This window comes from Ciconia boyciana, chromosome 6, assembly GCF_034638445.1.
Source record: "Ciconia boyciana chromosome 6, ASM3463844v1, whole genome shotgun sequence".
Classification (NCBI taxonomy): Eukaryota; Metazoa; Chordata; class Aves; order Ciconiiformes; family Ciconiidae; genus Ciconia; species Ciconia boyciana.
Window position 1 is genome coordinate 18,593,735 of NC_132939.1, and position 22,205 is coordinate 18,615,939.

Sequence of the window (22,205 nt, forward strand, 5' to 3'; positions counted from 1 at the left end):
ATATAAACAGTTTTACGGTATTTCCACCAAACAGAAGAAGCAGCAAAAAAACTAAAAAGGTTTCTGCAACACACACATGTTCCCCATTAATTAGGAGGACTGCTGTTAACAACACGTTGCGCCAGAGCTGCCAAGAATTGTCAGACGAAGGACAGGGAAGCCCATGGCGGAGGCTCTGCTGCCTCCCCGGGGGGGCTGGCTGCCTGGCCAGCAACCCAGTCCTGGCTCTCCGGCTGGGTCAGCCCCCCACTGTGGCAGGGTGGCGGGGGATACAGTGGGCAGCAGGGCTCGGGGCAACACGAAACGCCCGGGCAGCCCCTGTTCAAATTCCTCCCCCCCCGCCCCACTCCAGCTACAGACATTTTCCACAGAAATCCTGGCTAAGTTTGCTTTTGGTCAAGACTTTGGGACTATTTTTGGCTTTTTTAAAACATGCTTAGGGGAGGTGCCTTCTACTTTTATTCACGTAAAGGATCTTTATTTTTATGTATTACGGAACACAAAAAGAGGAGGGGAGGCAGGGCGAGGGGAGAGCTGCCTTACGCTTTGATTCAACTATACAACACCACCACAAATCTACGTCCAAGCCGCCTTTTCCCCTTAGCAGGCTCCAAATACACACTTTGCTGCAGCAGAGACCACCCCTAGCATCCTGGTTTTCTCCAGCCATCAGTGGGACAGAGTGCTGAGTGTTGGCTCTTTAGCATCTCTCACCTCCGCACCTCCTTGAAGCCACTTCGAGGGCTGGGAGCAGCTTTGTCCTTCTCTTACCAGATCCCCTCTTCTCGACTCCCTCCTGAACTACACCCTTCCTTCAAGCACCCTGAGCACCAGTTTGGATTTCCCGCTGGATGTGACCAAGGTTGCACACTGTTATGTACACACAGGACTGACTCACATTGGGATGAAAGTGGGGTCCTGAATTTTTTCTTCCTCTTTAAACGAGCGTAGGAAATAATGTTGCAACAAAGCAGCAAAGTTCATCGCAGGACCTTGGAGGAGGGGGAGATGATCTTGTTTTAAAATAGAAATGATTTCTCTCACACTCGCGTACTCACGGGCACCATGACATGTCCAAGCGGTCAGTCCCTCAGCAGGCACCAAGACGCTTGTCTCTGAGTGGCCAGCTCAGGATTCCTTGCAAGGACGCCAAGGATAAGAGACGCCAGCTATCGTGGTCTCCTCATGTCTCCTGGACTCTTTAGGGGTTGGTGATGATGTGCTTGTTTTGGATCTGCCTTTTTGTACTCTTTCGGAGCTGACAGGGATTAGCCTCTCCATCCAGTCCCACCGCGGTGAGTCATCCGAATTTACTCACTGTCCTTTGTCTCCTGGTCTGGGCATCCTGAGAAGTTGCACATAGATGTGCGGAGATCTTGATGACCTGCTAATCAATGGGTTTTCTTGCAACCCTTCTGCTGCTGCCTCCACACCACACAACCCCTTCAGCCTCGCTCAGACCAGACAGCACCTCTACTAGAAGTCTCCACAGCAGGAGCAGTCAGAGAGGGAAAAGCTGAAGACCACTGTCCTTTCCAATAACTGCCCCACAGATGCCCATGAGCCTGTGGCATTTCTGTACAAACTCCAGCCCTCTCAGTGCTGGGATGCAGGGCTCTACGGTTGCATACCTATGTTTCACAAACTGGGCCAAGCAAAACATCTAAAGCACAACACTCATCTGTGGTGAAAAGTTGGGGATACCGGGACACTTTGCCGTTCTCACCCTTCCTTTCAAATCCCTAAAACGGTGCTGCAGAACTGCAACCCTGCGGTTTTGTGAGGCTTTATAGCTGCAATGATGCACATGGTTTTATGCCAAAAAAGCACCACTCTGTTAACTAAATACATTCAACATCATCTCTACAAATACTATGTGAGGAAATCCTTGTAGCCGTTGTCCAAAGCATCGCTGACTTGTTCTTGGAAAGGAAGTCCTTTCAGACATGCAGCAAAACACCCTGGTCTGGATTTTCAAGAGCAGGTAGTGATATGAGTGGGTTCCCTCTTACACATCCAAGGTGAGGACATCCGAAGGGCTTTATTTTTGGGTTATGCTAAGAGTGCCTTTCTGCTAACAGCTTTCCTTCTAGGCATCTTGAACTAAGAGTGGAAAAAGCCACCAGAAGCATAAGGACTCCTGAATGATGAGAGCAGACTGGACATTTTTTCCGGGGTGTAAGTCAAGAGGAGCCACTTGACAGTGCGAATATAGGACTGCTGGATCTCGGTGCGTATTGCGAGAGCTCCTCAGACCACCTGCTCTAATCCATGTGAGATAAGGGGAACATTCAGACTGAACTCCAAAAGGGCACCAGAGTGCTGTTTTTCAGAACACATACTAAGGGTTTTGGTTAAAATACTTCAGTTTGGGGTAGTTTATATTTTGGAAAATATAGACAATTTCTGTAGAAAGCTGACAATTTTTCTCTTATATACACCTAATCCTTTTATTAAAAAGGGATTTTTTTTTTTTCCAGGGAGAAAAAAGCAGCCTATGTGAAAACTTTCAAATATGTCTTCAAATACCCCTTCTAATGACATTTGAAAATCTAATTTACCATTTGGGACACGTTGCAAGAATCGACGATAGTAACAGTTTGACATCTGTCTTGTTTCAGTCCCGCAGGGGGGAGGGAGGTTTGGCAGAAAGCACTATTGTCATGTGGGAGTCTCAGAAATGAGTTGTCTCCTGGCTAATATTCTTCCACTGCAATGGTAAGTCAAATAGGCTAGTAGCCACGGCAACAGCCCAGAATCCTTAACTATCACTATGGTTATTTCACATCACTTCAGGGCTACCCCAGTTCATACTGCTATCACTCAAGACATTATTTCATAGTGATTTCATTAAACAAGTGCAATTTGATACATGAATAACACCCACATTCATTTTAACAGGGATCATGTTAACTGCACTTCTGCCTGAAAATGTAGAGAAGTCAAGCTAAAACAATGTCACAGTTTTAAAATAAGTACACAGAGATGGGCTATAGTCCATAGGTGCAGAACAGCCATGTGACTTCTCTCCTTTGTCTCACCTACAGTACATGTCCTCCTAAGGAAGGTATTGGGAAGAAAGTGAGGGCTACACCGTCCTTAACCCCACACCTCTCATTTACCCTGCAAGGAGGGCTGCCCTGGGTGAGGGCACAATGTGTGAACAGTCAGCCTGACAAAATGAGGAGGAGCAGAAGAGGTCTGTAGCTCCTGTCAGCCCCACCACCACCTTTTAAAAAACTAACAGCTTTTTAAGTATCATAATTTGATGTGCATGATTTGAAGAAGTTACAAACCACTACCAGCCCTGAACAAACCCTTAGTTTAGGAACCTTTCCTGATAAGAAAATGCCAATAAAGGACAGAGGTAACCATGGCTATAGCTGATGAAGTAACTCTTGACCATGGACAGAGAAGAGACCAGGAGCAAAATGACAAAAAGAGCCCAAGTTTCCAGGCCACCATATTGCAATGGCTCAGCACTGATTTGTTGGAGGCCTAGCACGGTCTCCTACATCAGAGCAAGACAGAAAATCCAAGAGGCTTCCACACAGCACTTCTTGGTGGTGTTTCCAACCAGCGTTTGCTTTCCTGTCTGATGGCACTGATGCCCAAGAAAGCCATGACACTCCTGAGCTGGTGTTTCATGGCAGCGCTGCACAGCTGATTAAACAACAGGAGATTCCTGGTTTGTCTCCTATGTCCTTTTGTATTGCCATTTGTTACTCTTTAAAAATGTAGACCAGGTTTCCCAAAGCAAACCTTTGGAGGACTAGGTGTCCCCCTCCAGTGTCAAATTACATAATTTGACTGTAATATCTGGGCCTTCTCTGACCAAGAAATAGCAAAAAAACCAACCAAACAAACAAAAAACCCAACAACAGACAACAGCAAGTTCAAAAGAGGAGGAACCAGACCCATGTTTCAGAGAATTGAATAATGATGTATTCTGCAAAGTCAAAACCTTTAAAGTGTTTCTGGTTTCAGAAATATTTTTTAAAAACCCAGTGTTCCTGGTGCTTTCCAGAGTTATCCGAATTCCTTCAAAAGCCCACTCAAGGTTAAAGAAAAACAATGTTATTCTAACTGAACAAAGCATTACATTTTTTGTATTATAAGATTAGAAATACAGTTATAAAAGAAGAGATAGAAAACCAGAAAGACTCAAGTTTAGAGTTTACCTTGTGTTGATCTCCAGCTCTTGTGTCACCTGGGATTTTTTTCTGAGGTGTTTCTCCTCCAGAGAGGTGCTTCAAAAAGCAGCTCTCAAAAAAACCCGTTGTTTTTTACTACTGTAGGGGACCTCGTTTTATTCTGCAGCCTTGTTTTAGCAGCTTGAGAATACGCAGGGTGGTGATTTTTCTACCTAAGCTCATAGCTTCTTTTAGGAAGTCACAGAAACTGCAGCTAGCAGCTCATATTATAAATATACTAATTGCATGCCTTAAGATCATTTCTGTGTACCAACAATTTCAGTTCAGTTTCAGCTACTGCAATTTCCCTGATAACAACTTCCCATGTTTACATCCATCTGAAACGTTAAAGCTCACTGTGTGGGTTTCTGATTATTTATCTGTTTGATCGACCTGAACAACCTACCCAGGATATTTTCAAAATGCTGACTTCTCGGCAGCTAGAACACTGGGGTTTTCAGCATTACTTGTCCTTTCCGCAGCTGCCTAATCTCCCTGCCTGCTCCTTAGCGAAGATATTAATTCAGAGTAGAGCTGGCAGCGGTCCCCCTGCCACCCCAGGGGGTTCCTCCTAGCAGTATGCAGGCAGTCATTAGTCTCTGACTATAGTCTGTCAGCCAGTCCAAGTCACTGGTCCCTTGTCCAAGCCAAACGAGGATGTCGCATCATGCCAAGTCATACCATAAAACAACAGCAGAAATAACTTACGTTTTAAATCCCTGAGGGCAGCTACCACATCAAGCTGGCTGATTAGAAAACAGACACTACAGCGTAAGGAATGGTACTGGGTACTCTTTCTTACACAGAAGTGAAACGGTTTAATACCAAACAACGACAGAACAAAAGAAGTGCTTCAGCCAGGTTCAGCCTAAGCCATTTTAGGCACCTAACTTATCTGACTAATTGAGGACCTCATTTAAGTAGGAGAATAATATACCGCCTCAGCTGTCAGGAGTGAGACAGCTACAGCCAAGGCTCATCTGGATCTTTGGCGGGGGTGGGGGGATGAATCGCTTTCTAAGACCACCCATCTCTTTTCAGTGGCTATAGGGATCCTTGGGCATTTTGTGGCATGCAGGACAAATCCAGGGTGAATGTGTATTAGAGTACTCCAGGCATTTTAATATACTAGAAAAATAACTTGCAGTTAGCACAAGGACATGGCCATAACCTTCAACATGCTACTGCTACAAGCAGCATCCCACGGAAGGACGTACCCATTGTAAAAGGAATACATGACAGTAAGAGGAAAAAGGGGAAAGAAATGCAACTTGGAACAAAAAATATTCCAATAAAGTTCTATTTTTCCCCTCAAATTGAAATATCTTTTCAGAGTTTTTTAATGGGAAGCTTTCCCAAAGTCTACAGGATTTCAAAAGCAAACCAGGTACTATTGAAAAGGGATTTTCTGGTAGCAAACTGTTTCTGTAAAAATGTGTACATAGCTCTCCCAGGGATCAGTATGATCCAGTGCTGCTGCAAATGTTTAGTAGTTATCTGTAGTGCGATGGCAATGTTTAGGTTATTTAGACTTCTTACGAATATGGATCATTACAAATAGCTCATTATGGAGCATATAAAATGAGGTGGTAACTGGATAACTTGACAACAAATTATTTTCACTATATGCAAGTGCAAGACAATCTATATTGGAAAATTATAAATTAAACCATTCATGTGCCCTGAATTCTCTGTAATCTCTCAAGGGGGGGGAATCTAGGTTAAATAATGGGCAACTAAACAAAGACATATGTTCAATGTGCATCACAGATCAGAAAGGCAACGAGACATCGGAAATCCTGCAACAATAGCTTTTCTCAAGCTGGAGCTGCCAGCTGAAACTGAGAAATGCAGACCCTTCTTTTTCCCTGATAAATCCTCTGAAAGATCCACCCGTCCTTCCACTCTACTTAGGCACCAAGTTGCTAGTGCCACGGGGTGCCGGAGGAAGTGTCACTTTGATTTCCATACTGCTGCGTGCAGCACTGGCAATCCATCCCCGTTCTGCACACCTCATGCCACAACTCCAGCCATCTGTCCAAGGCTGCTCTGCAAACTGCCAGGTACTCACAGGTGAGAAAGCAGGTGTCTGACCACCTCTGCCGAAATCACTCGGATCACTTGTGCACACTACTTGCCTTTGTAAGGAAAGGGTGCAGAGCTGACCCTTGGAGAAAGAGGGTTCTTGCTGCCCGTGGAGGCAGCACTGTACGCTGACGCTAGAGGCAGATGCCGTCCAGATTGCTGGGGGAGAAACAGGAGAGGTGGCTCCTCCAAAAACAACCCAAGCTAACGGAAAACGTCGCAATTTTTTTCTCCATGCCTTCTTGCGGGGTGCACCTCTGGGTTGCCCATCTGGACAGAGGGAGGGCTCCAGAGGGGAGTGGCACAGGCAGGGGCGGCCACCTGAGGGGCAGGCTGAGCAGCGGGTGGACAGGGTGAGCCAGCCCCGAGATGCATGCGTGGCTCTGGCCCGGCGCTTCGTCTGTGCAGGAGGGGGGCCGGTGGCGGCGGGCGAGCCAAGTCAGAGCATAGCCAAGCGAGAATGTTCTGGCAGCCCTTCCTGGCGGCCTGAGCAAAGTTATTTATCACTTTGTGCATTTTCCTTCTCATCTGTGTACAGCCGGCTCCAATGGCTCAGCTTGCGTTTTGCCTTCCAGAGCCAAGCCAGTCCCTTGGCTGTGCTCGGTCTTGGCTGTCCATTCACGCCTTCTGTCTCCTCCAGCTCTGCCTGGAGCAGCGCAAGATCCCAAATTAGAGGTAGGTGTCTATAGCCAAGGAAGAGATCGAAGCATCAGCAACCTACACCAATGGCAAAGAGCACATCTCTCCCCCAGATGGGCAAACACCTTGCTGCCATTTACTCTGGCTGAGGAGTCACGCGTGGTTGTTTCTGCTGCTCCCAGGCAGCCTCTGCTGGGGAGCTCCAGTGCCTGCCGGCAGCTATGAGACATTTTCTTTCATTTATTTTAGGGATTGTGCCTTCATGCTGATTTTTTCCAAATCAGTGGACGTAACAACAGTGAATTTACAGCAATTTTTTCCAGTTCTATGGACCCTTTTCCGTACTGCTGGTATTGCCAAAATTGCCAGACATCCATTGCCAAAATGTCTAACACAGGCGTCTAAATTGGGCTTGAAAATAATACCAGCTGCATTCAGGTATTATAGGGCTCACATTTGCTCTTGGTAAGGGCACACCACACTCTTCTGAACACTAAATATTGTAAAAGCAGGTCAATACTAACTCTATTAAGTCTTGCATCATCAAAGGTCCAGGCTATAGTCTGTCCTAAGTTCCAGGACTTTGCCTAAAGAGAGCACCCCTGAATTCAGCTGTCATTCCTCTCTTCCTCCCTGAGTCACCCGTGCAGTTCTACCTGGGGCTGACAGGTTCAGCGGCAAAGCCCTCTCAGTAAACAGCAAGGCTACATTTGACCTTGCCAAGCTTCGGGCAACGGACTTAGAGAGTTATGTTTTTCTACTGGATGTTGCACTCCAGAAGTTGGTAGATAATTCCCACCTATGCAAGGCCAGATCTTGACTACCTTCTAGCTAGCTTGGTCCCAACAGGGCAAAACCTCCCATGATTTTGATCAGACACTTTTTCTGATGAAAGGATATGAATCAGAACACAGTGGGGCTGAAGGAGGCACCTGGTCTGCAGCAGATTCCCAGAAGCACACATGACAACAAAGTGTGTTGAACAGCAGCTTCCCATCATGAGCCCCTAATTTGCACATCCTGAAAACTTTCCAAAATTGGGCTGCAATTTCTCAGATTTGGTCTCTGCCTGAAGGTAGAAGAGGAAGTTGAGTAAAATCCCTTCAGACCTTCTGAAAAGAGGAGAGAATGAAAAATTGCATTTTCTTATTGTAATAAAAATTCTAACAATTTTTTGCTCTGCAAAAGACCACATCAAACTGCTTGAAATTTGAAGCTTGGTGTGGGTATAGCTCTCATTACAGGCCAGATCCAAAGGAAGCTGAGGTCAACAACTGTGCCTCCCTTGATTTTGCCTGGCTCTGAAGAAGACCCAACAGGTAGGCAAACAAATCATAGAGAAAATGGTTCAGAACACTTGTGCCTATTTTCTACTTGGGAGTTGCCTGGGAACAGGCTCAGATTGTTTGCAATGTGTCTAGGGTTTGGATGTATTCACCAAAGCCCAGCTTTGCTCCATCCTCCTCAATTTTTATTTTAGAACCTTGCTCCATGAATAATCTCCTCGAAGAAAATATCCACCAGCAGACGAGAGGACATCTTTAGGTAAAGAATTTGTAACTAAATAATTTCTACACCATTTTTTATATAGCTAGGTCACAAGTGGATGATTTGTCAGTATTATGCATCCCTCATGCATACCCTGGTGTATCTGAGGTCCTGAAGGCTACTAACCTTTCAGTGCCCTGCAAGGTAGAGTGCTCCTATGTGGGGAATTGAGATGCAGCACTGCTGACTTCCTACCCAGCAAAGCCTTTGGTGGGACAGAGGACTGACCTCCACATTTCTAACCTCTGGGCCACCCTTTCTCTTGGCATTGGACCTCCAAAGTCTTTCTTTGTTAAATTCTACTTCAAGTGGCTTAATTCTGTTTTCTTGCTGGAGGAGGATTTAGAAAAACAAACAAAACATCTTACCAATGTGAATATTCACAATATAATGACAAAACTCTAAAACAGGAAGGTCATTTCTTGGGGAGGGAGACTGGTATTATTTTGAATGAAGGAAAGAGTGCAAAGATCTTGCAATATTTGCTGTAAATGGGTTGTTATGGTGAACATTCCTGTCAACGAGTTCATTAGCTCAGAGATCCATGAGTGAACAGAGACCAAAAAATATGTTTAAAAATTCAAGAACAGATTAATGGACAATATTTTGCAATCTTTGTCTAGCTCTGCTTCTCACTGAGAATTAGTAACTTTACTCCAGGACGGATTCAAATAGTCTTACTCATGCAGAGCAGCACCATGTTTTATGAGTAACCCTAGTGATATTTAGGGCTGTTTTTTGGAATAAGATTGGAATCAAAGAAAGACAGTGGGAGGCATGGGCTGAATCACCTTGATTAATAAGTGTAAGATTGTTGGGTTTATATGTGTCTATATAAATAAACATAACAGGAATAAGGAGGGATGTCTGGATTGACAGGCATATGAGGGAATTTATAAACATCTTTTTGCAACATACAGCAGAGTCCTCTTAACAGAAGAGGACAACACCCAACAGTTACTTAACACCAGGAAAAGAGGAATTCGCACCTTCGGAAACAATAGAAGATCAGGCCACTTTGCGGGTTTTAATCTCAACAGTTCTGGCTTCCAGCTGTGATATTACATAAGGTCTATGCTGCTCTTCATAGAAGTGATGGATGAAGTTTTCAGAGCTGCCCAAATGCCTTGAAAGCATATGGTCCATTTTCCATAATAACAGGGTCCTTGGGATTCTAAATCCCATTGAATTTCAGCACTTCTGGGAACAGTTTCATTAGCTTCTAAATCAGTGTGCATTTTCCAGTTTGTTATGTTCCCCATTTCATCCTATCTCAGGACTCCAGCCATCACCATACATCAATAACAAGGTCATCAAAATGCAGTATTAAAAATCAAAAGCACAGTTGTGCCTGACTCCTCTGTCAAAATGCCTCCAAGACCCATCATGGACTCCTGACATTACCAGTGAGTGAGGAAGGAACCAATTCAAAGCTCGCTGATGTAAAGGAAAGTCCACTCATTTCTATGGACTTCAGTGGGGCTTGGATCAGGCCCTGGAAGAATAAGGATGACATAAAAATAACATGACGTCTGCCAGATTCACCAATATGCTCTGATGTTTTGCCCGGCCCAATGATGCAAAGCAGATGGAGCGTACTGACAATCCTGGCCCACTTCAATCACTTATTCCATCTCTCAGATTAGTTTTCATCAGGCGTTTCATTCATGGCATAAATACATTTATCTCATTAGTGCTTCTGCTACAGTATTTCAGAAGAAAGATCACCACTTTTTAGCTTTACAAAGGAAAAGTTTCCATATTTTATCACTTGGTGACTACCCATTTTCAATGGGGTTTCTAAGATGCTTATTAGTGAGTCTCTGAGTTTTGCTGTACTTATGTGGGGCTTGTAACTAATTGGGTTTAGCTGTCTTTGTCTGCCATACTACTTTGGCCCAAGCAGATTGCACAATTGAGCAGTTTCACAATTGCAGCCTCGACTACAGCATTAGGACAATTACTCTGCAAAATACAAAGCTTATCTTTAAGTTTAAGCACATGCTTAAATCACATCAAAGCTACCACAAATAAATATCTATACATTTTGCTGAATCAGTGCCAGAAGATGCATTTAAAAGAAACTAACCCACTGAGAAAATTATCCTGTTCTGTCTCTACCCTCTCCTGCCTATTGCTACACAAAAAGGGGCTAAAATCCATGGGGGAATACTTACACATGAGGAGTTTGTGCACTCAGTGTCTCAGAAAACAGAAAAGGCATTGCCCTGTCTAACCTTATATGCCAGTAACAAGCAAGAAAGACGTAATACAGGCTGGTCTTTTAGTATGCATGATTATAATAAATATAGGGATTAATACACATTAAAAGTTGCTGAATGACTGCGAACTTAAGTAGATTGGATGATGTCCCTCAAAATGAAATAATCTATATTTGGCTGGTAATTCATTTCTTCCAAGATGTTTTTTGCTTGACTATGCACATATTCCTCATTGCAGAAATAACTTGGGTGATTGCTGCCTGGCTCTAATCTCAAACCAGCTAACCCGGGAGTGAATATTAGTGCTGAAAGGCTGGATCTGAGTTTTCATATCCCCACCGGACACATCTCCACAAAAATGTCCCAAACTACCTGGATAACGGCTGCACTGCTCAGAGCTTGCTACCCGGCACAAGGACCTTACCACATTCACACCACATAAGGGTTGAATTGGCCCCCATGTGAGAGCCATCCTGCACACGTTTGCACCCACATTTCACAGGCGTTTCCAGTCCACATCCTGCTCACCAGAGCTGAGTGTGGCTTGGTGTGCCTTCTCCCTGGAGGGACAATGTGCTGCCAGCTACAGCACAGATGACCCACGTGTTTTGGCCTAGAGTGGCACGCGTATAACCACACTTGAGCGCATGAAGGGATGAAGGACAACATACAAATGCACGAGATCAGGCACAACACACACGCACAAGCCTGGGTTACCTCTAAAATGAGTATTTACTTTACAATGATCATTCACATTTAAGAGGTGAAAACTAGACTGCATGCAGAAGGATGGGTAAGGGATTGAGACGGGACATGCCACACACACCTTGGCCAAATGGCTTACAATGAAACTCTACTCGTGGCTGTAGCAAAGGTCCTGCTGGTTTACAAAAGCAAAAATTTAACACTTTGTATCCAAATTGTCCCTCTGAAGAGAGAGGATTACAATACTTGTCATTATCTCACTTGTTGTCTCTCTGGACTGTAAATGGATGTGAGGCAGGAACTGTCTCTCTATGAGCACAGCCCCACCACAGTCAAGTCCTAGCCATGGCTGAAGTGTTACACATTATAACTCTTCTTCCTTCGGACTGAATTGCAATTTTGCCATGTCTAATTTTGTTCTATCACTCCTAACATTATAGTACTTGTTGATACTTCCTCTCCCCTCCATTCCTTTTATTTGTAGAAAGGAAGAAATGCCACAGGATAATGGTTTCGTGCTGCTACGTAAAGGCAAAGGCAGAGTCAAGATACTGGTGGAAAACAAATAGTGAGACAAAGCTGAGATGTTTATTTTCCTGCAGGGGTGCAGTGGTGCTGAGATCATGTCTTATCGCAGTGCACTTTAACTCTGCTGCACCAGTACCACCATCTAGACCAAAGCAACCAGTGAAAGTCCAGTTCCTCAGTCTTTTGGGCAGATCTGAAAGTCCTAGTCTTGGGTACTTCACACAAGATGCGATGTAGGTGCAGTGAATAAATGGTTGAAATACAATGGAGCTGTCCTAAATAGACCAGCAGAAAGTCCCTTAACTATGTGAATGAGCAGACCATTAGCAAGGGACTGTGACGCATTACCTCCATGTAAGCTAATGGCATGGTCACTACTTCTAGGAACTCACCAATTATGAGGAAATCCAGCCAGGAGAGTGATTTCCCGTCTGATCTCCTACAGAAATCTCTCTTCTGGCTTCCACTGTGCCTAGTCCTGCTCCTGGGCACTATGGAGAAACAAGAAAAGCTTCAGGAAAACACCTCTATGTGACAGCTACACTGTAGTCTCTGGTCAATTTGAAAGCAACTCCTCAGCCCCAGATGCCTCAACGACTCCTGCTTCACGCCCTGGCCCAGCCATATTTATATATCTTGTTTATTTTTGGAGGCAGAATATATTTTACATGTTTTGCATGACCTTGGGTGAAGCATCCTCCTCCAAGGTTCCCCCATCCAGACAGGACTATAAAACAACTGTCCCTGTTTTCCATGAAGACTCTGCCCAGCAGCAAGAAAAGCGCTATCAAGAGATTATTCAAAAGCTCTCAGGAACAGCCACTGGGGTAGATTTAACAGGCAGTGACGCAGGGACTGTAAAACATGTTTGATGGAGCATTTTACACCGCTTTAAATTTGGAATTCTTTGGAGAGTGTCTGAGGGTTTTTCAAGAAACAAACACAACCCTCGTCCCCCATGCACATACATGTACACACAAAAAGCTCCTTCATTGCACAGGGAGCCGGTATCCTGAGGCTCTGGCCTCAACTCACTCCTCGACTTTATCAATCACGTTATATAATCAGTGCAGACTGAACAGCATTTGGAAAGTGGGCTGGGTTGGGTTTTTTCTTTCTTTTTGGTTTTCTTTTTTTTTTTTTTTCCCTTCTCCCCTCCATCTAGGGTATTCGAGGAAGAAAGTCTGTAGCTGGGATGTGGCTTGGGAAGGATCTAATGAGAGCTCTTAGCTCTCTAAAATGAGGTGCTGTGGCAGTATCTTAATTGGAGGTTTGGAGATTTCCTTCCCCTGGGGTAGATTCTCAAAATATTTTGAGGTTCTCTTTTTGGAAATATATAATGAAAAGGTAGTTTTGCTGCTTCACAGATTCTTCACATCCTTGCCTCTCAGTAATCAAGTGAGAGCTAAAATCACCGGGCAGGATAAAACCCACAGGGACAGTCCAAGTTACAATAGCACAAACCAGCGAGATGCTCAGTGTCAGCACGTCAGGGTAGCACCGCAGCAGGCACAGCCCCCTGAGTCCTGCAACTGGGAGGAGCGAGCCCCACCACCTCCACTTTCACCTCCAGCTCCACAGTGTTACCAAACCCAAACCTCCACGCTGCTTGCTGGAGGAGCCAGCAGCCAAATGTCCATTCCCTATTCCCATGACATTTTCACAGGAAAATCAAAATAAATTGGCTGAAGACGAGAGATGTTTTGACTAATTTTCACAGCTCACCCTCACTTTGTCCTTCCCCTGCACATCCATTCACAGCCACTCCAAAGCCTTCCCAAGCCTCATCACTCAACTTTCTCGGCTCTTCACACTCACGACTTGGTACATTTCCCACACACTCTCCCCTGCACTCTGAAAACACACTTCACTTGAAGTCCACGCTCAAGCCTTGTCTATGGCAAGGAGACTAACTGCGTCTCAGCATTCAGTGCTTTATTAGTGGCTTTCCCAAATCAGGGATCCCCTTCACTGTGAGCAAAGTGCTCACAGTTTTAATCTGGTGGCAGCTGCCTCAAATTATGTACTGCTGTATTTCAACCACTGCAGGTTGATTTCTCTGCTTAGCTCAATTCACCAGACATTAACACACAAATTAACAACCGATACTTAAAACATGCCCTCTCCATAGAGCCACCACTATTACTGTCAGTGTGGGCAGCAGGAGTGATGCTCACTGCAGAGCAACACAGACCTCTAGCAACCCTGCTTAGATCTTGTAGTTTATTATGCAATTAGAGATATGAGACTACCACAGACAAAACAAAATCAGAGCCAAAACTTAACTTAAAATGTCCAAAAATCAAATCTTTATTATGAGTCAAAGAAGTTTGACTAATTCCATTGATTTTAAACACATTCTTTGTTACTTCCTCTCAGCTGGAAGCAGATACACAGAGGGAAAAACCCTTCTGATAGGGTTCAGCCTAAGTTGTTCTTACAAGATTTCCAATTTCTGTTCTGCATCAAAGACATGTATTATCCATGAGCCATCAGCAGGGACAGAACCCAGGACTTCGAGCAATAAAAACCACAGGGTTTTTTTTGCTATTGGAGTTAAAGGACTGAAAAATGGGATAAATCCTTACAGCTTCCTCTAGGTACTAGAAATGAAAACCTTAATCACTACAGATACTAATGACTACAGGGGAACCTGACATTTTTAACTAATAGATTTGGTCACTATATTACATCAGTCATCCTTATTACAAATGGGCTTTTCACTCAGGTCACTGGGAGTGGTCCAAGAACATATATATGTATAAAATTGGGCCCTTAAACCACATGCAGGCCCTGTGAGGTCACACTACCGTCTCCATTTTATAGGTGAGGAAATATAGGTATGCATCTGCAATTACAGTTTTGGATACTTCTCTGTTTCTGATTTCTTTCTGTCTTTGCACATTCTGTTGCTTCCCAGAAGCATCACCTTCACCCCCAGCACAGCACCCACCTTGGCAGCAGGTCTGCCTGCGCCGGGCCACCAAGTCCCCCGTTGCCAGCTGAGAGGTGCTGAGCAGTCACCCAGCTGAGAACCTGCTCAGAGCCAGGGGAACCTGAGCCCATTTCTCAGGTCTGCTGTTTCCCTCTCCTGAGTGGCCACCGATGGGACCTCTGTGCTTCAGCCATATGGACCAGATAGTCCTTCATTTCTCCTGATTTTTACATTGCCCATCTAGATGACAAACTCTTCTCTTCCCTGCTTTTGTACAGCAGCGGATGAAATGAAACTTTAATATCAGCTGGAGCCCCTTGGCACTATTAATAAAAACAATGATAATAACAAGGGAGGTTTGCAAATTAGCAACCCTTGCTACAAACAGAGATACACCCAATTTAGCACAAATCATCGCAGGCTCTTGCTTGCTTAGTGGCTATTTTAATCACTGGTGACTAATGCCTGTGAGGGCTATTCCAGGGTTTGACGTGCCTCAAACACAAGAAAAAAGGGAAATCTTGTGGGGAGAGAGGAGAGAAGAAGAGGGTGAGAGAAGGAATTGGCTGAAGCCAAAGGTTCATCACCAAAAAGTGTTCAGCTCATACCACCCATTTCACTGCCGTTGCTACTGCATTTGCTGGGGTCACTGGCTAATTCCTCCTCTGAATAACAGCATCGTTTCTCTTCTTTTGGTGCAAATCTAAGAAAAACAGTCATGCTCTGGAACACAAACAAAGGCTACCTGTCCCTTCCTTGGTTATGGAAATGGGGGTCAGGCTTTTTATTTTCAAAGGGGGCAGAGTAAAGGAGCTGGAATGCTGCTTGGCATACCACCAGAAAGGAAATCTCTGCTTAAATATTTGACGGGAAGAGAAAAAAAGAGAGGAGAGAAAACAATGCAAAGGGGGGTGGGGAGAGGGAACTTTTGTTTCATGTGGAGGAAAAGGGCTGCACAGCAAAAGAAGCTGCGGCTCACCTCTGCACCAGGCAGTGTTGTGCTTTGCCTTCACGGAGTGAGCTCCTTTCGGTCAGACCAGTCCACTTGTTTTTTCCATCCTAACTTTCTAAGGACTAAAGGAGTTTTCCTAGTTGAGTAAAGCTGAACAAAGAGCCACCGAGCACCAAGTCCCCTAGACGAGGCACATGAGTTTACCTAAGCCACACTGATCTTTTTTCCTGGAGTAGGTTAAGGCTTACAAGCACTTGCACCCATCTGACAATGTCCAGATCACATCAAGCAGCACTTTAAAAAAACTTTCTGAAAAAGTTTTGAAAAAACATTTTGAATTTTGAAAAAAAGATTGAATTTTGAAAAAAAAATAAATTGCAGGGGACAAAAAAGACATTCTTTTGGAGCTAAAGGGTAAGAAAATATTTGATAACGAGTGACCCAAGTAGGATTTGGCCTACAACATCCAACCATCATCATTATTTATCTGAAGGCCATCTGAACAGGAGACCAGGACTTCTGCTTTCTCTGGTGTACTTCATCTGACCAACCAGCAGCATAAAAGCCCTTTACTCAGGTCATGCCTGGATAGAAAGCCATCCTAGAGTACCCAACACCACTTACTTCAGTACGTGCTAATTTCATGACAGCTGAGGAACCTTATGAACTCTCCCAGGCTAAGGTGGTAGAGATTCAGCAAAGTAAAAAGCCTGGCAGACAAATATTGCAAATGGTAGGACAAGAGTTCAAAAAAATGCAGCATAGCATTCCTGTCCTTTGAGGGCTAATGTGCAGCACAGCTTTTAAATGGAAGATGTGGGAAGACTGGTTCAAGTTCTCCAGTTGGCTTCTCCTCTCTATTACAGCATTGCAAACATGCATATACCTTGTGGCCCTGTAAAATCTTTACGTTCACTCAGGTCACTGCAGGTTTATTTTTACAATGTTGGAGGCTCCAAACAGGACTGATCATAAACAGCTGCTTCTGGTTTCTACTAAGGGGGAAATGTTTTTGGTTTATTGCTCTTGTGGCTACTGAGTACTAGCACTGGAAAGCTAGTCATCTAAGTTGCCTTGGACCTATTTCTCAAAGTCCTTTTTTTTTTTTTTTTTTTTAGTACGTGTTTGTTTACTAGTGTGGCTCCAGATTGTTGGCTAAGATTTGTAGACCCCTGGTGTAGCTACAGGAAATATTTCTGAAGTGTTCCTTTTCTGAGAAGTCTGCAGCTTAAATAATCATCTCTTTCCATGAGGCTTCTGCATCAGCTAGTTGCACTAGAAGGGCTTTCTCTCTCCTTTCCCTCCTCTCCACCTCTCTGTCTCCCAAGATATATTTTGGAGATAGCGAAGGTATCACCTCTGTAGATGTTGGTAGCTTGGAGCTGTCTCCACCCGTTGTGTGGCAGAGCCAAAGTATAAGTCCAACTTTCGCTCTTGCAATTCTTGAGCTGTTTCACTTGGCTCTTCCAGTTGTTACTCCCCGTATATTTTTCCTCAAACAGTAGAGATGACAGGCTGCCTGCATGTACTTGTACTTCACAGATCAGACATGAACCTCCTAATGAGACAATAGGAGGAACTGGAAGTTCTGTGGGTGGCTGTGGTTGGGAAAGTTCACATGTTCACTGATAACCTCTCCAGGGAAACGTACCCCACAGCTTGTTCTGGCCTGCAACTTGCCAGGTACTTCTGAGTACAGCCTCTTCTGTGGTCACTCCATCCTTCTCCTCAGGAGAACTCAGTGCACTGAGATGTGGCGTTTGTGGTTTCATAAAAGGACCCTTTGAAAACCTGGCCTATATTTGAGTGCAAAGAGGGACACTCTTGGAAATCTGGTCCTAACAATTATGGAGAACAGTGGAAAAATTCATTTTGCTTCTTTTGACATAAAGCATGACTTCTGCAGGTGCTGCAAGCTCTAATTTAGCTGTTTCATGGAGGCCTGTGCTCTGCAAGGTGATAACGAAAACTCAAATTTCTCTTTTTTTGCCATCCAGAGATGCAGGGGTTCCACATACAGAACTGTATCAAAACCAGGAGGTTCCAGCCCTAACTCAGCTGAGCTTTCAACTGCTTGGAAACCTCATTCACATTAAACTTTATGGGAACTGGACATCCAAATTCCCTAGGTGGCTTTGCAAAACACAGCTGTAACTAATTGCTGTGCAGAAAGGTTTGGGGAAAAGATTTTGATCTAGAAAAGGAGAGAGAGATTTCAATGCCAAAAAAGCTTTTGCAATAGATCCTCACATGGTATCCACAGAGCCGATTCTGGGCTACCTCTTCAATGAAGTAAACGGAGCCATTTTACAATAGCTAATCCTCTCTCTGTAACTCTTCATGCGCCTGCAGAGGTTATAAACTAAGTGGGAGACAGAATTTCTTTTGCGGAGTTTCTAGTAATCCCTGCCACTGCAAACTATGGGGCTTAAAGGTTGAATAAATCAAAACAACTGATGAACAATTCACGCCCAACTCATTCCCATTGAAGAAATTGTCACATTCCATCAGTGAGGCTGGTAAATTATGTGACCATCTCAACCTTTATCAAGCCTTAATTTCTTCTTCCTGTTTTGGCAATAATTTAACGTTAAAGGTCACAGAGCGAAATGCTCAGAGTCAGAAAGCGGAGGAGTTCTGATTTGATAACAACATTATTTAGCCCCACGAAGCCCCACTTGGTATTTTCTCCTCCTTTGTTCCTTTTCAAGACCACGATCCATCTTCCACTGAAGACAATGGGAGTGTTTCCACTGAATTTAATGAGACTTGGATCAGGCCCTAAATGTCAGTATTACTCTATTAATATTTATGCTGTTGGAAATATGTCAGAAAATATACAGGATGTGCAGAGTGGCTGAGTGAGCTATGAGAATCATAAATTTTCCTGACTTAGTCATTTCTTCACAAATCCTTAACATTTCTAATCTAACCATGGTAATAATAAAATAGCAGGATTCTAACCTTCTCCTCTTACTGTACAAACCTTTCTCCTCTATAATCTGGCTGAGTTGGCTCCAGAGCTGAAAAATCATCTGCATTGCAACTCCCTATCTAGCTCACATCTAGCCTCTCTCTCTCTCTCTGACACACATATAAAAAAATAAAACTGTTATTTTAGAAGTTGCACATTAAGTGGTCAAAATTAAAAGTCTCTCAAAACCAACAAGCTGTATGATTTACAGTCTTTAAAGGTCCTTAGCTTAGAAGCCATGACAGTCTTCAAAGGGGGGGAGCCGAGGAACTAAACCTGTTATTGCAAGGCCCCCACAAACATGACAAGTGGCAACCGCTCTGAGAAGGTTTCTCCAGGCTGTTTTCCTTGGGGTTTCCTCTCAATGTGAGGAAAGGGCCAAGTAGTGTGGCAACAAGGGGAGCCTGCTAGCTTGCCATGGGAATGCCTGTCACTGTAGGGTGTGTGGCAACTGCAGCAGTCAGACCCTCTTTGTGCAGCTGCTCCAACCTCCCCATTGCTGGAGAAGTGATGGGCAAAACAGTCCCAAAGGCCTGGAATTTCTGTTTCCCTTGAATAAGTCCCCAGATGGTTGGATTCCTCCCTGCCTCACCGCCCCTTCTCAGCGGGCAGTGCTTGCCTGAGTGGGTGGAGGAATGTGGGCAAGCTCGCAGCATAATAGTCAACTGACCACCAGAGCTGTAGAGTAAGGTCACTGGGGAAAAACAGTCATTGAAGAATGTGGCTGAGCTATGCCCAAGCTATGCGGGAGGAGGCTTTGTCTCCTTTGGCATGCTGAGCCCGGCCAGGGCCACAGACAGGATGGCAAGGGGCTGGGAGGCACTGAGAAATAGGCAGGATCTGCTCTAAAGAGATGACCTGGAAGGGGTGGCTGCCAGATGTGTTTGCAGGGCATCACCTCCCAGCCCTGCTTAGCTACCTACGGGTTGGTCTAGACTGAAGCATAGTATGAAAGAACATGGAAATTATGTACAAATGAGCTAGGTAGAATATTAAAAAATTAATACAAGGTAATTCTGGGATACTGTTGGAGATATGCTGCTTCCAGGATCCAGATTAACCCATTGCAGACCTAGAAATACACTCCAAGTTAAGAGATTGAAGCACACCATGGTTGAGGTGGAAAGGGGCCTCTTGAGGTCATCTTGTCCAATCCACCCTGGTCAAGCAGACTCAGCTAGAGCAGGTTGCCCAGGACAATATAATGAACTTCAAAAGAAAGCTGTTCAATGTGCCCAACTGTCTCAAAAAAAATCCAGGAGACTTTCAACGGCCACAAGACACTTCTGCAGTATCTAGCAGTCACCTCAGGGAAACGGGGACACTGCCACATGGTTGGAGAGCATGGAAGAAGTTAAAATGAAAGAAAGCTCTCCATAACCTCCTCTCAAGGGTGCCAGAAATAGAACATGAGCACTTTTCTATACCACAGCTTGATATTTCAACCACCTTTATCATCTCTTGAGATCCCCCATTTGTTACTTCTCTAAATCTTTAGCTCTCCAACCTCCAAAGCACAATCTTAAGAACACACCAGGAGAAGAATATGGGCTAGGCTGGAAAGGGTGGCAACGTGGGGAAAGCAACCAGCAAATGTGCCTTTGCACATTACTCTCTCCATACCTTGCTGATTCAAACTCCCCCCTCAAATCAGCATTCTTACTCTCAAGATTACCAGACCTTGCCATCAGGATAGACAGCTTCCTTCTCTCCCCAGCATTCAGCAGCTCGAAGGGTAGACTTCTCCTTATGTGAGCTGAAACATGTACACCAAGCTATTTTTTCCAGGCTCAGCATTATTTGTTATTTAACTTGCCCTAGGAGTACCTTAGTTTATTAAGTGAGGCAAGGTTTGAAGGCAAAGGTAGTATCTTTTATTGGACTAACTGATACTGCTGACCTTGTGCAAACCTCTCCTTGCTTATGATCATAGACAATCACAGCTACAGCGACACTTCTAGGACAACTTGGCTTATCAAAGCAGTCTCACAGTTTGCTGTGAACAGAAATATCACACAAACCAACTTTTCCTACTGGACCCACAAAAGAGCTCTACCTACAGAGCCCTGGATTTAGGGAAACAGAAAAACAACCAAACTGGAGAAAACCACTCTCTCTCTAATCCAATATCCTACCTCCAACAGTGACCAAGATCAGATGCTTCAAAAATGCCAGAAAATCCACATCTGGGTGGATTTTCTTTTGTATCTGGGTGGTAATCTGTTCCTAGGGGCAGTTCCCTCTGCTCCTGTGAAGACAGCAGTCCAACTTCTCAGCTTGAGCCTATCAATCCAAAACCCCAAATCTGAAGGATCCATTCCTTGAGGGACATTTTTGTCAGTGCAAACATGACAGTCCCAGACCATTTCTCATGTTGCTAAACAGCAGTCTATGCAAAAACAAAATCTAAGCATTGAGGCTGGTATTTTCATCGGAGCATAAAAGATTTCAGACACTGAAACTCTTGAGATGCTGGGCAGCTCACATCAATATGGTCCCTTTGAAATTCCCACAAAAACAGCTTTTGCAACATTACTTTTAATTTCTGAAAGTATAGCAGTGCAATCACTTCCACAACGCCTTTGGATGGGTGTTTTATCACTCTGGTGGTGGGTGAAAGGGCAGGAAGCAGAGGGACAGGATGGAATTTGGAGCGTGACCCAAGTCCTGCCAGTACACAGGGGAGGGACGCTTTCTGAAAAAAGAGAAGCTTTGCCATGGGGGAAGTGGGCTGCCTTACTTCCATATCCTGTGGATCCAAACTTCCCCCTGAACGTGACATCTCTTATAAAAATATACATGCAGACTTCTCCAAACTGCTTCCCACTCCACTCCAGCAGAAGGGCCAGTTCTTGACAGCCTGAGTTTTGAGCAAAAATAGGTCTACCCCTGCCACTCAGACCATGTTAGTGCAGTGGAAACACAGGAAGAATTGAGCTTAATATTATGGTTTGGCTGGAGATTTCCTGCGGAAATCTTCAACAGGAAGAAAATAAAGCGTTTGATGAGTTGAGATGTGTCACAGAAAGTATCAGCTCTCTCGATTTCTTGAAACCAAAGATTCAAGTAATGGCAAAAGTCCCACAATGGTTCATATCATCTGGGCATGAAGTTTTTCCTTCTTTCTTCTACTGAGTCAACATTTTCTTTAGGAGAAAGATCCCAAACCAGTCCTCCTCATTGTGTATCTCTTAAAAGATACTGGTGCTTCACAAAAGCAGTCTTTGTTCTTTTTCCTCTCTTTTTTTTCATGGAAAATTGTAGTTTTATGGATCTCATTTTGGAGCATCTTACAAGAGCTTGACTCAGAAAGCATTAAAAGCCTTTCAGAAGTCTTGGCTAAAACTAAATCAAATTTTGAGAAGTGCTTATGTGACTTGGGTTAGTATTTCAGCTCCTACAATAGTTTATAGAAAAATATAAT

The 22,205-nt window shown here is 44.2% G+C and overlaps 1 protein-coding gene across 11 annotated transcripts in view; it reads right to left on the minus strand.

Annotated features, from left to right (window-relative positions):
- The window catches only part of LOC140653512 (uncharacterized), a 215,730-nt gene that overhangs the window by 113,141 nt on the left and 80,384 nt on the right, over positions 1-22,205 (minus strand). For 5 of the 11 annotated variants that reach the window (XR_012043140.1, XR_012043139.1, XM_072865661.1 and 2 more), the window contains one exon: positions 12,313-12,411. The exons of the other annotated variants lie outside the window; for them this stretch is intronic. Coding sequence is in view for 3 of the 5 variants with exons in the window: in XM_072865661.1 (XP_072721762.1) it covers positions 12,313-12,411 (99 nt within the window). In the remaining 2 variants the exon portion in view is untranslated. The remainder of the gene's footprint in view (positions 1-12,312; positions 12,412-22,205) is intronic. 11 annotated transcript variants of the gene reach the window in all.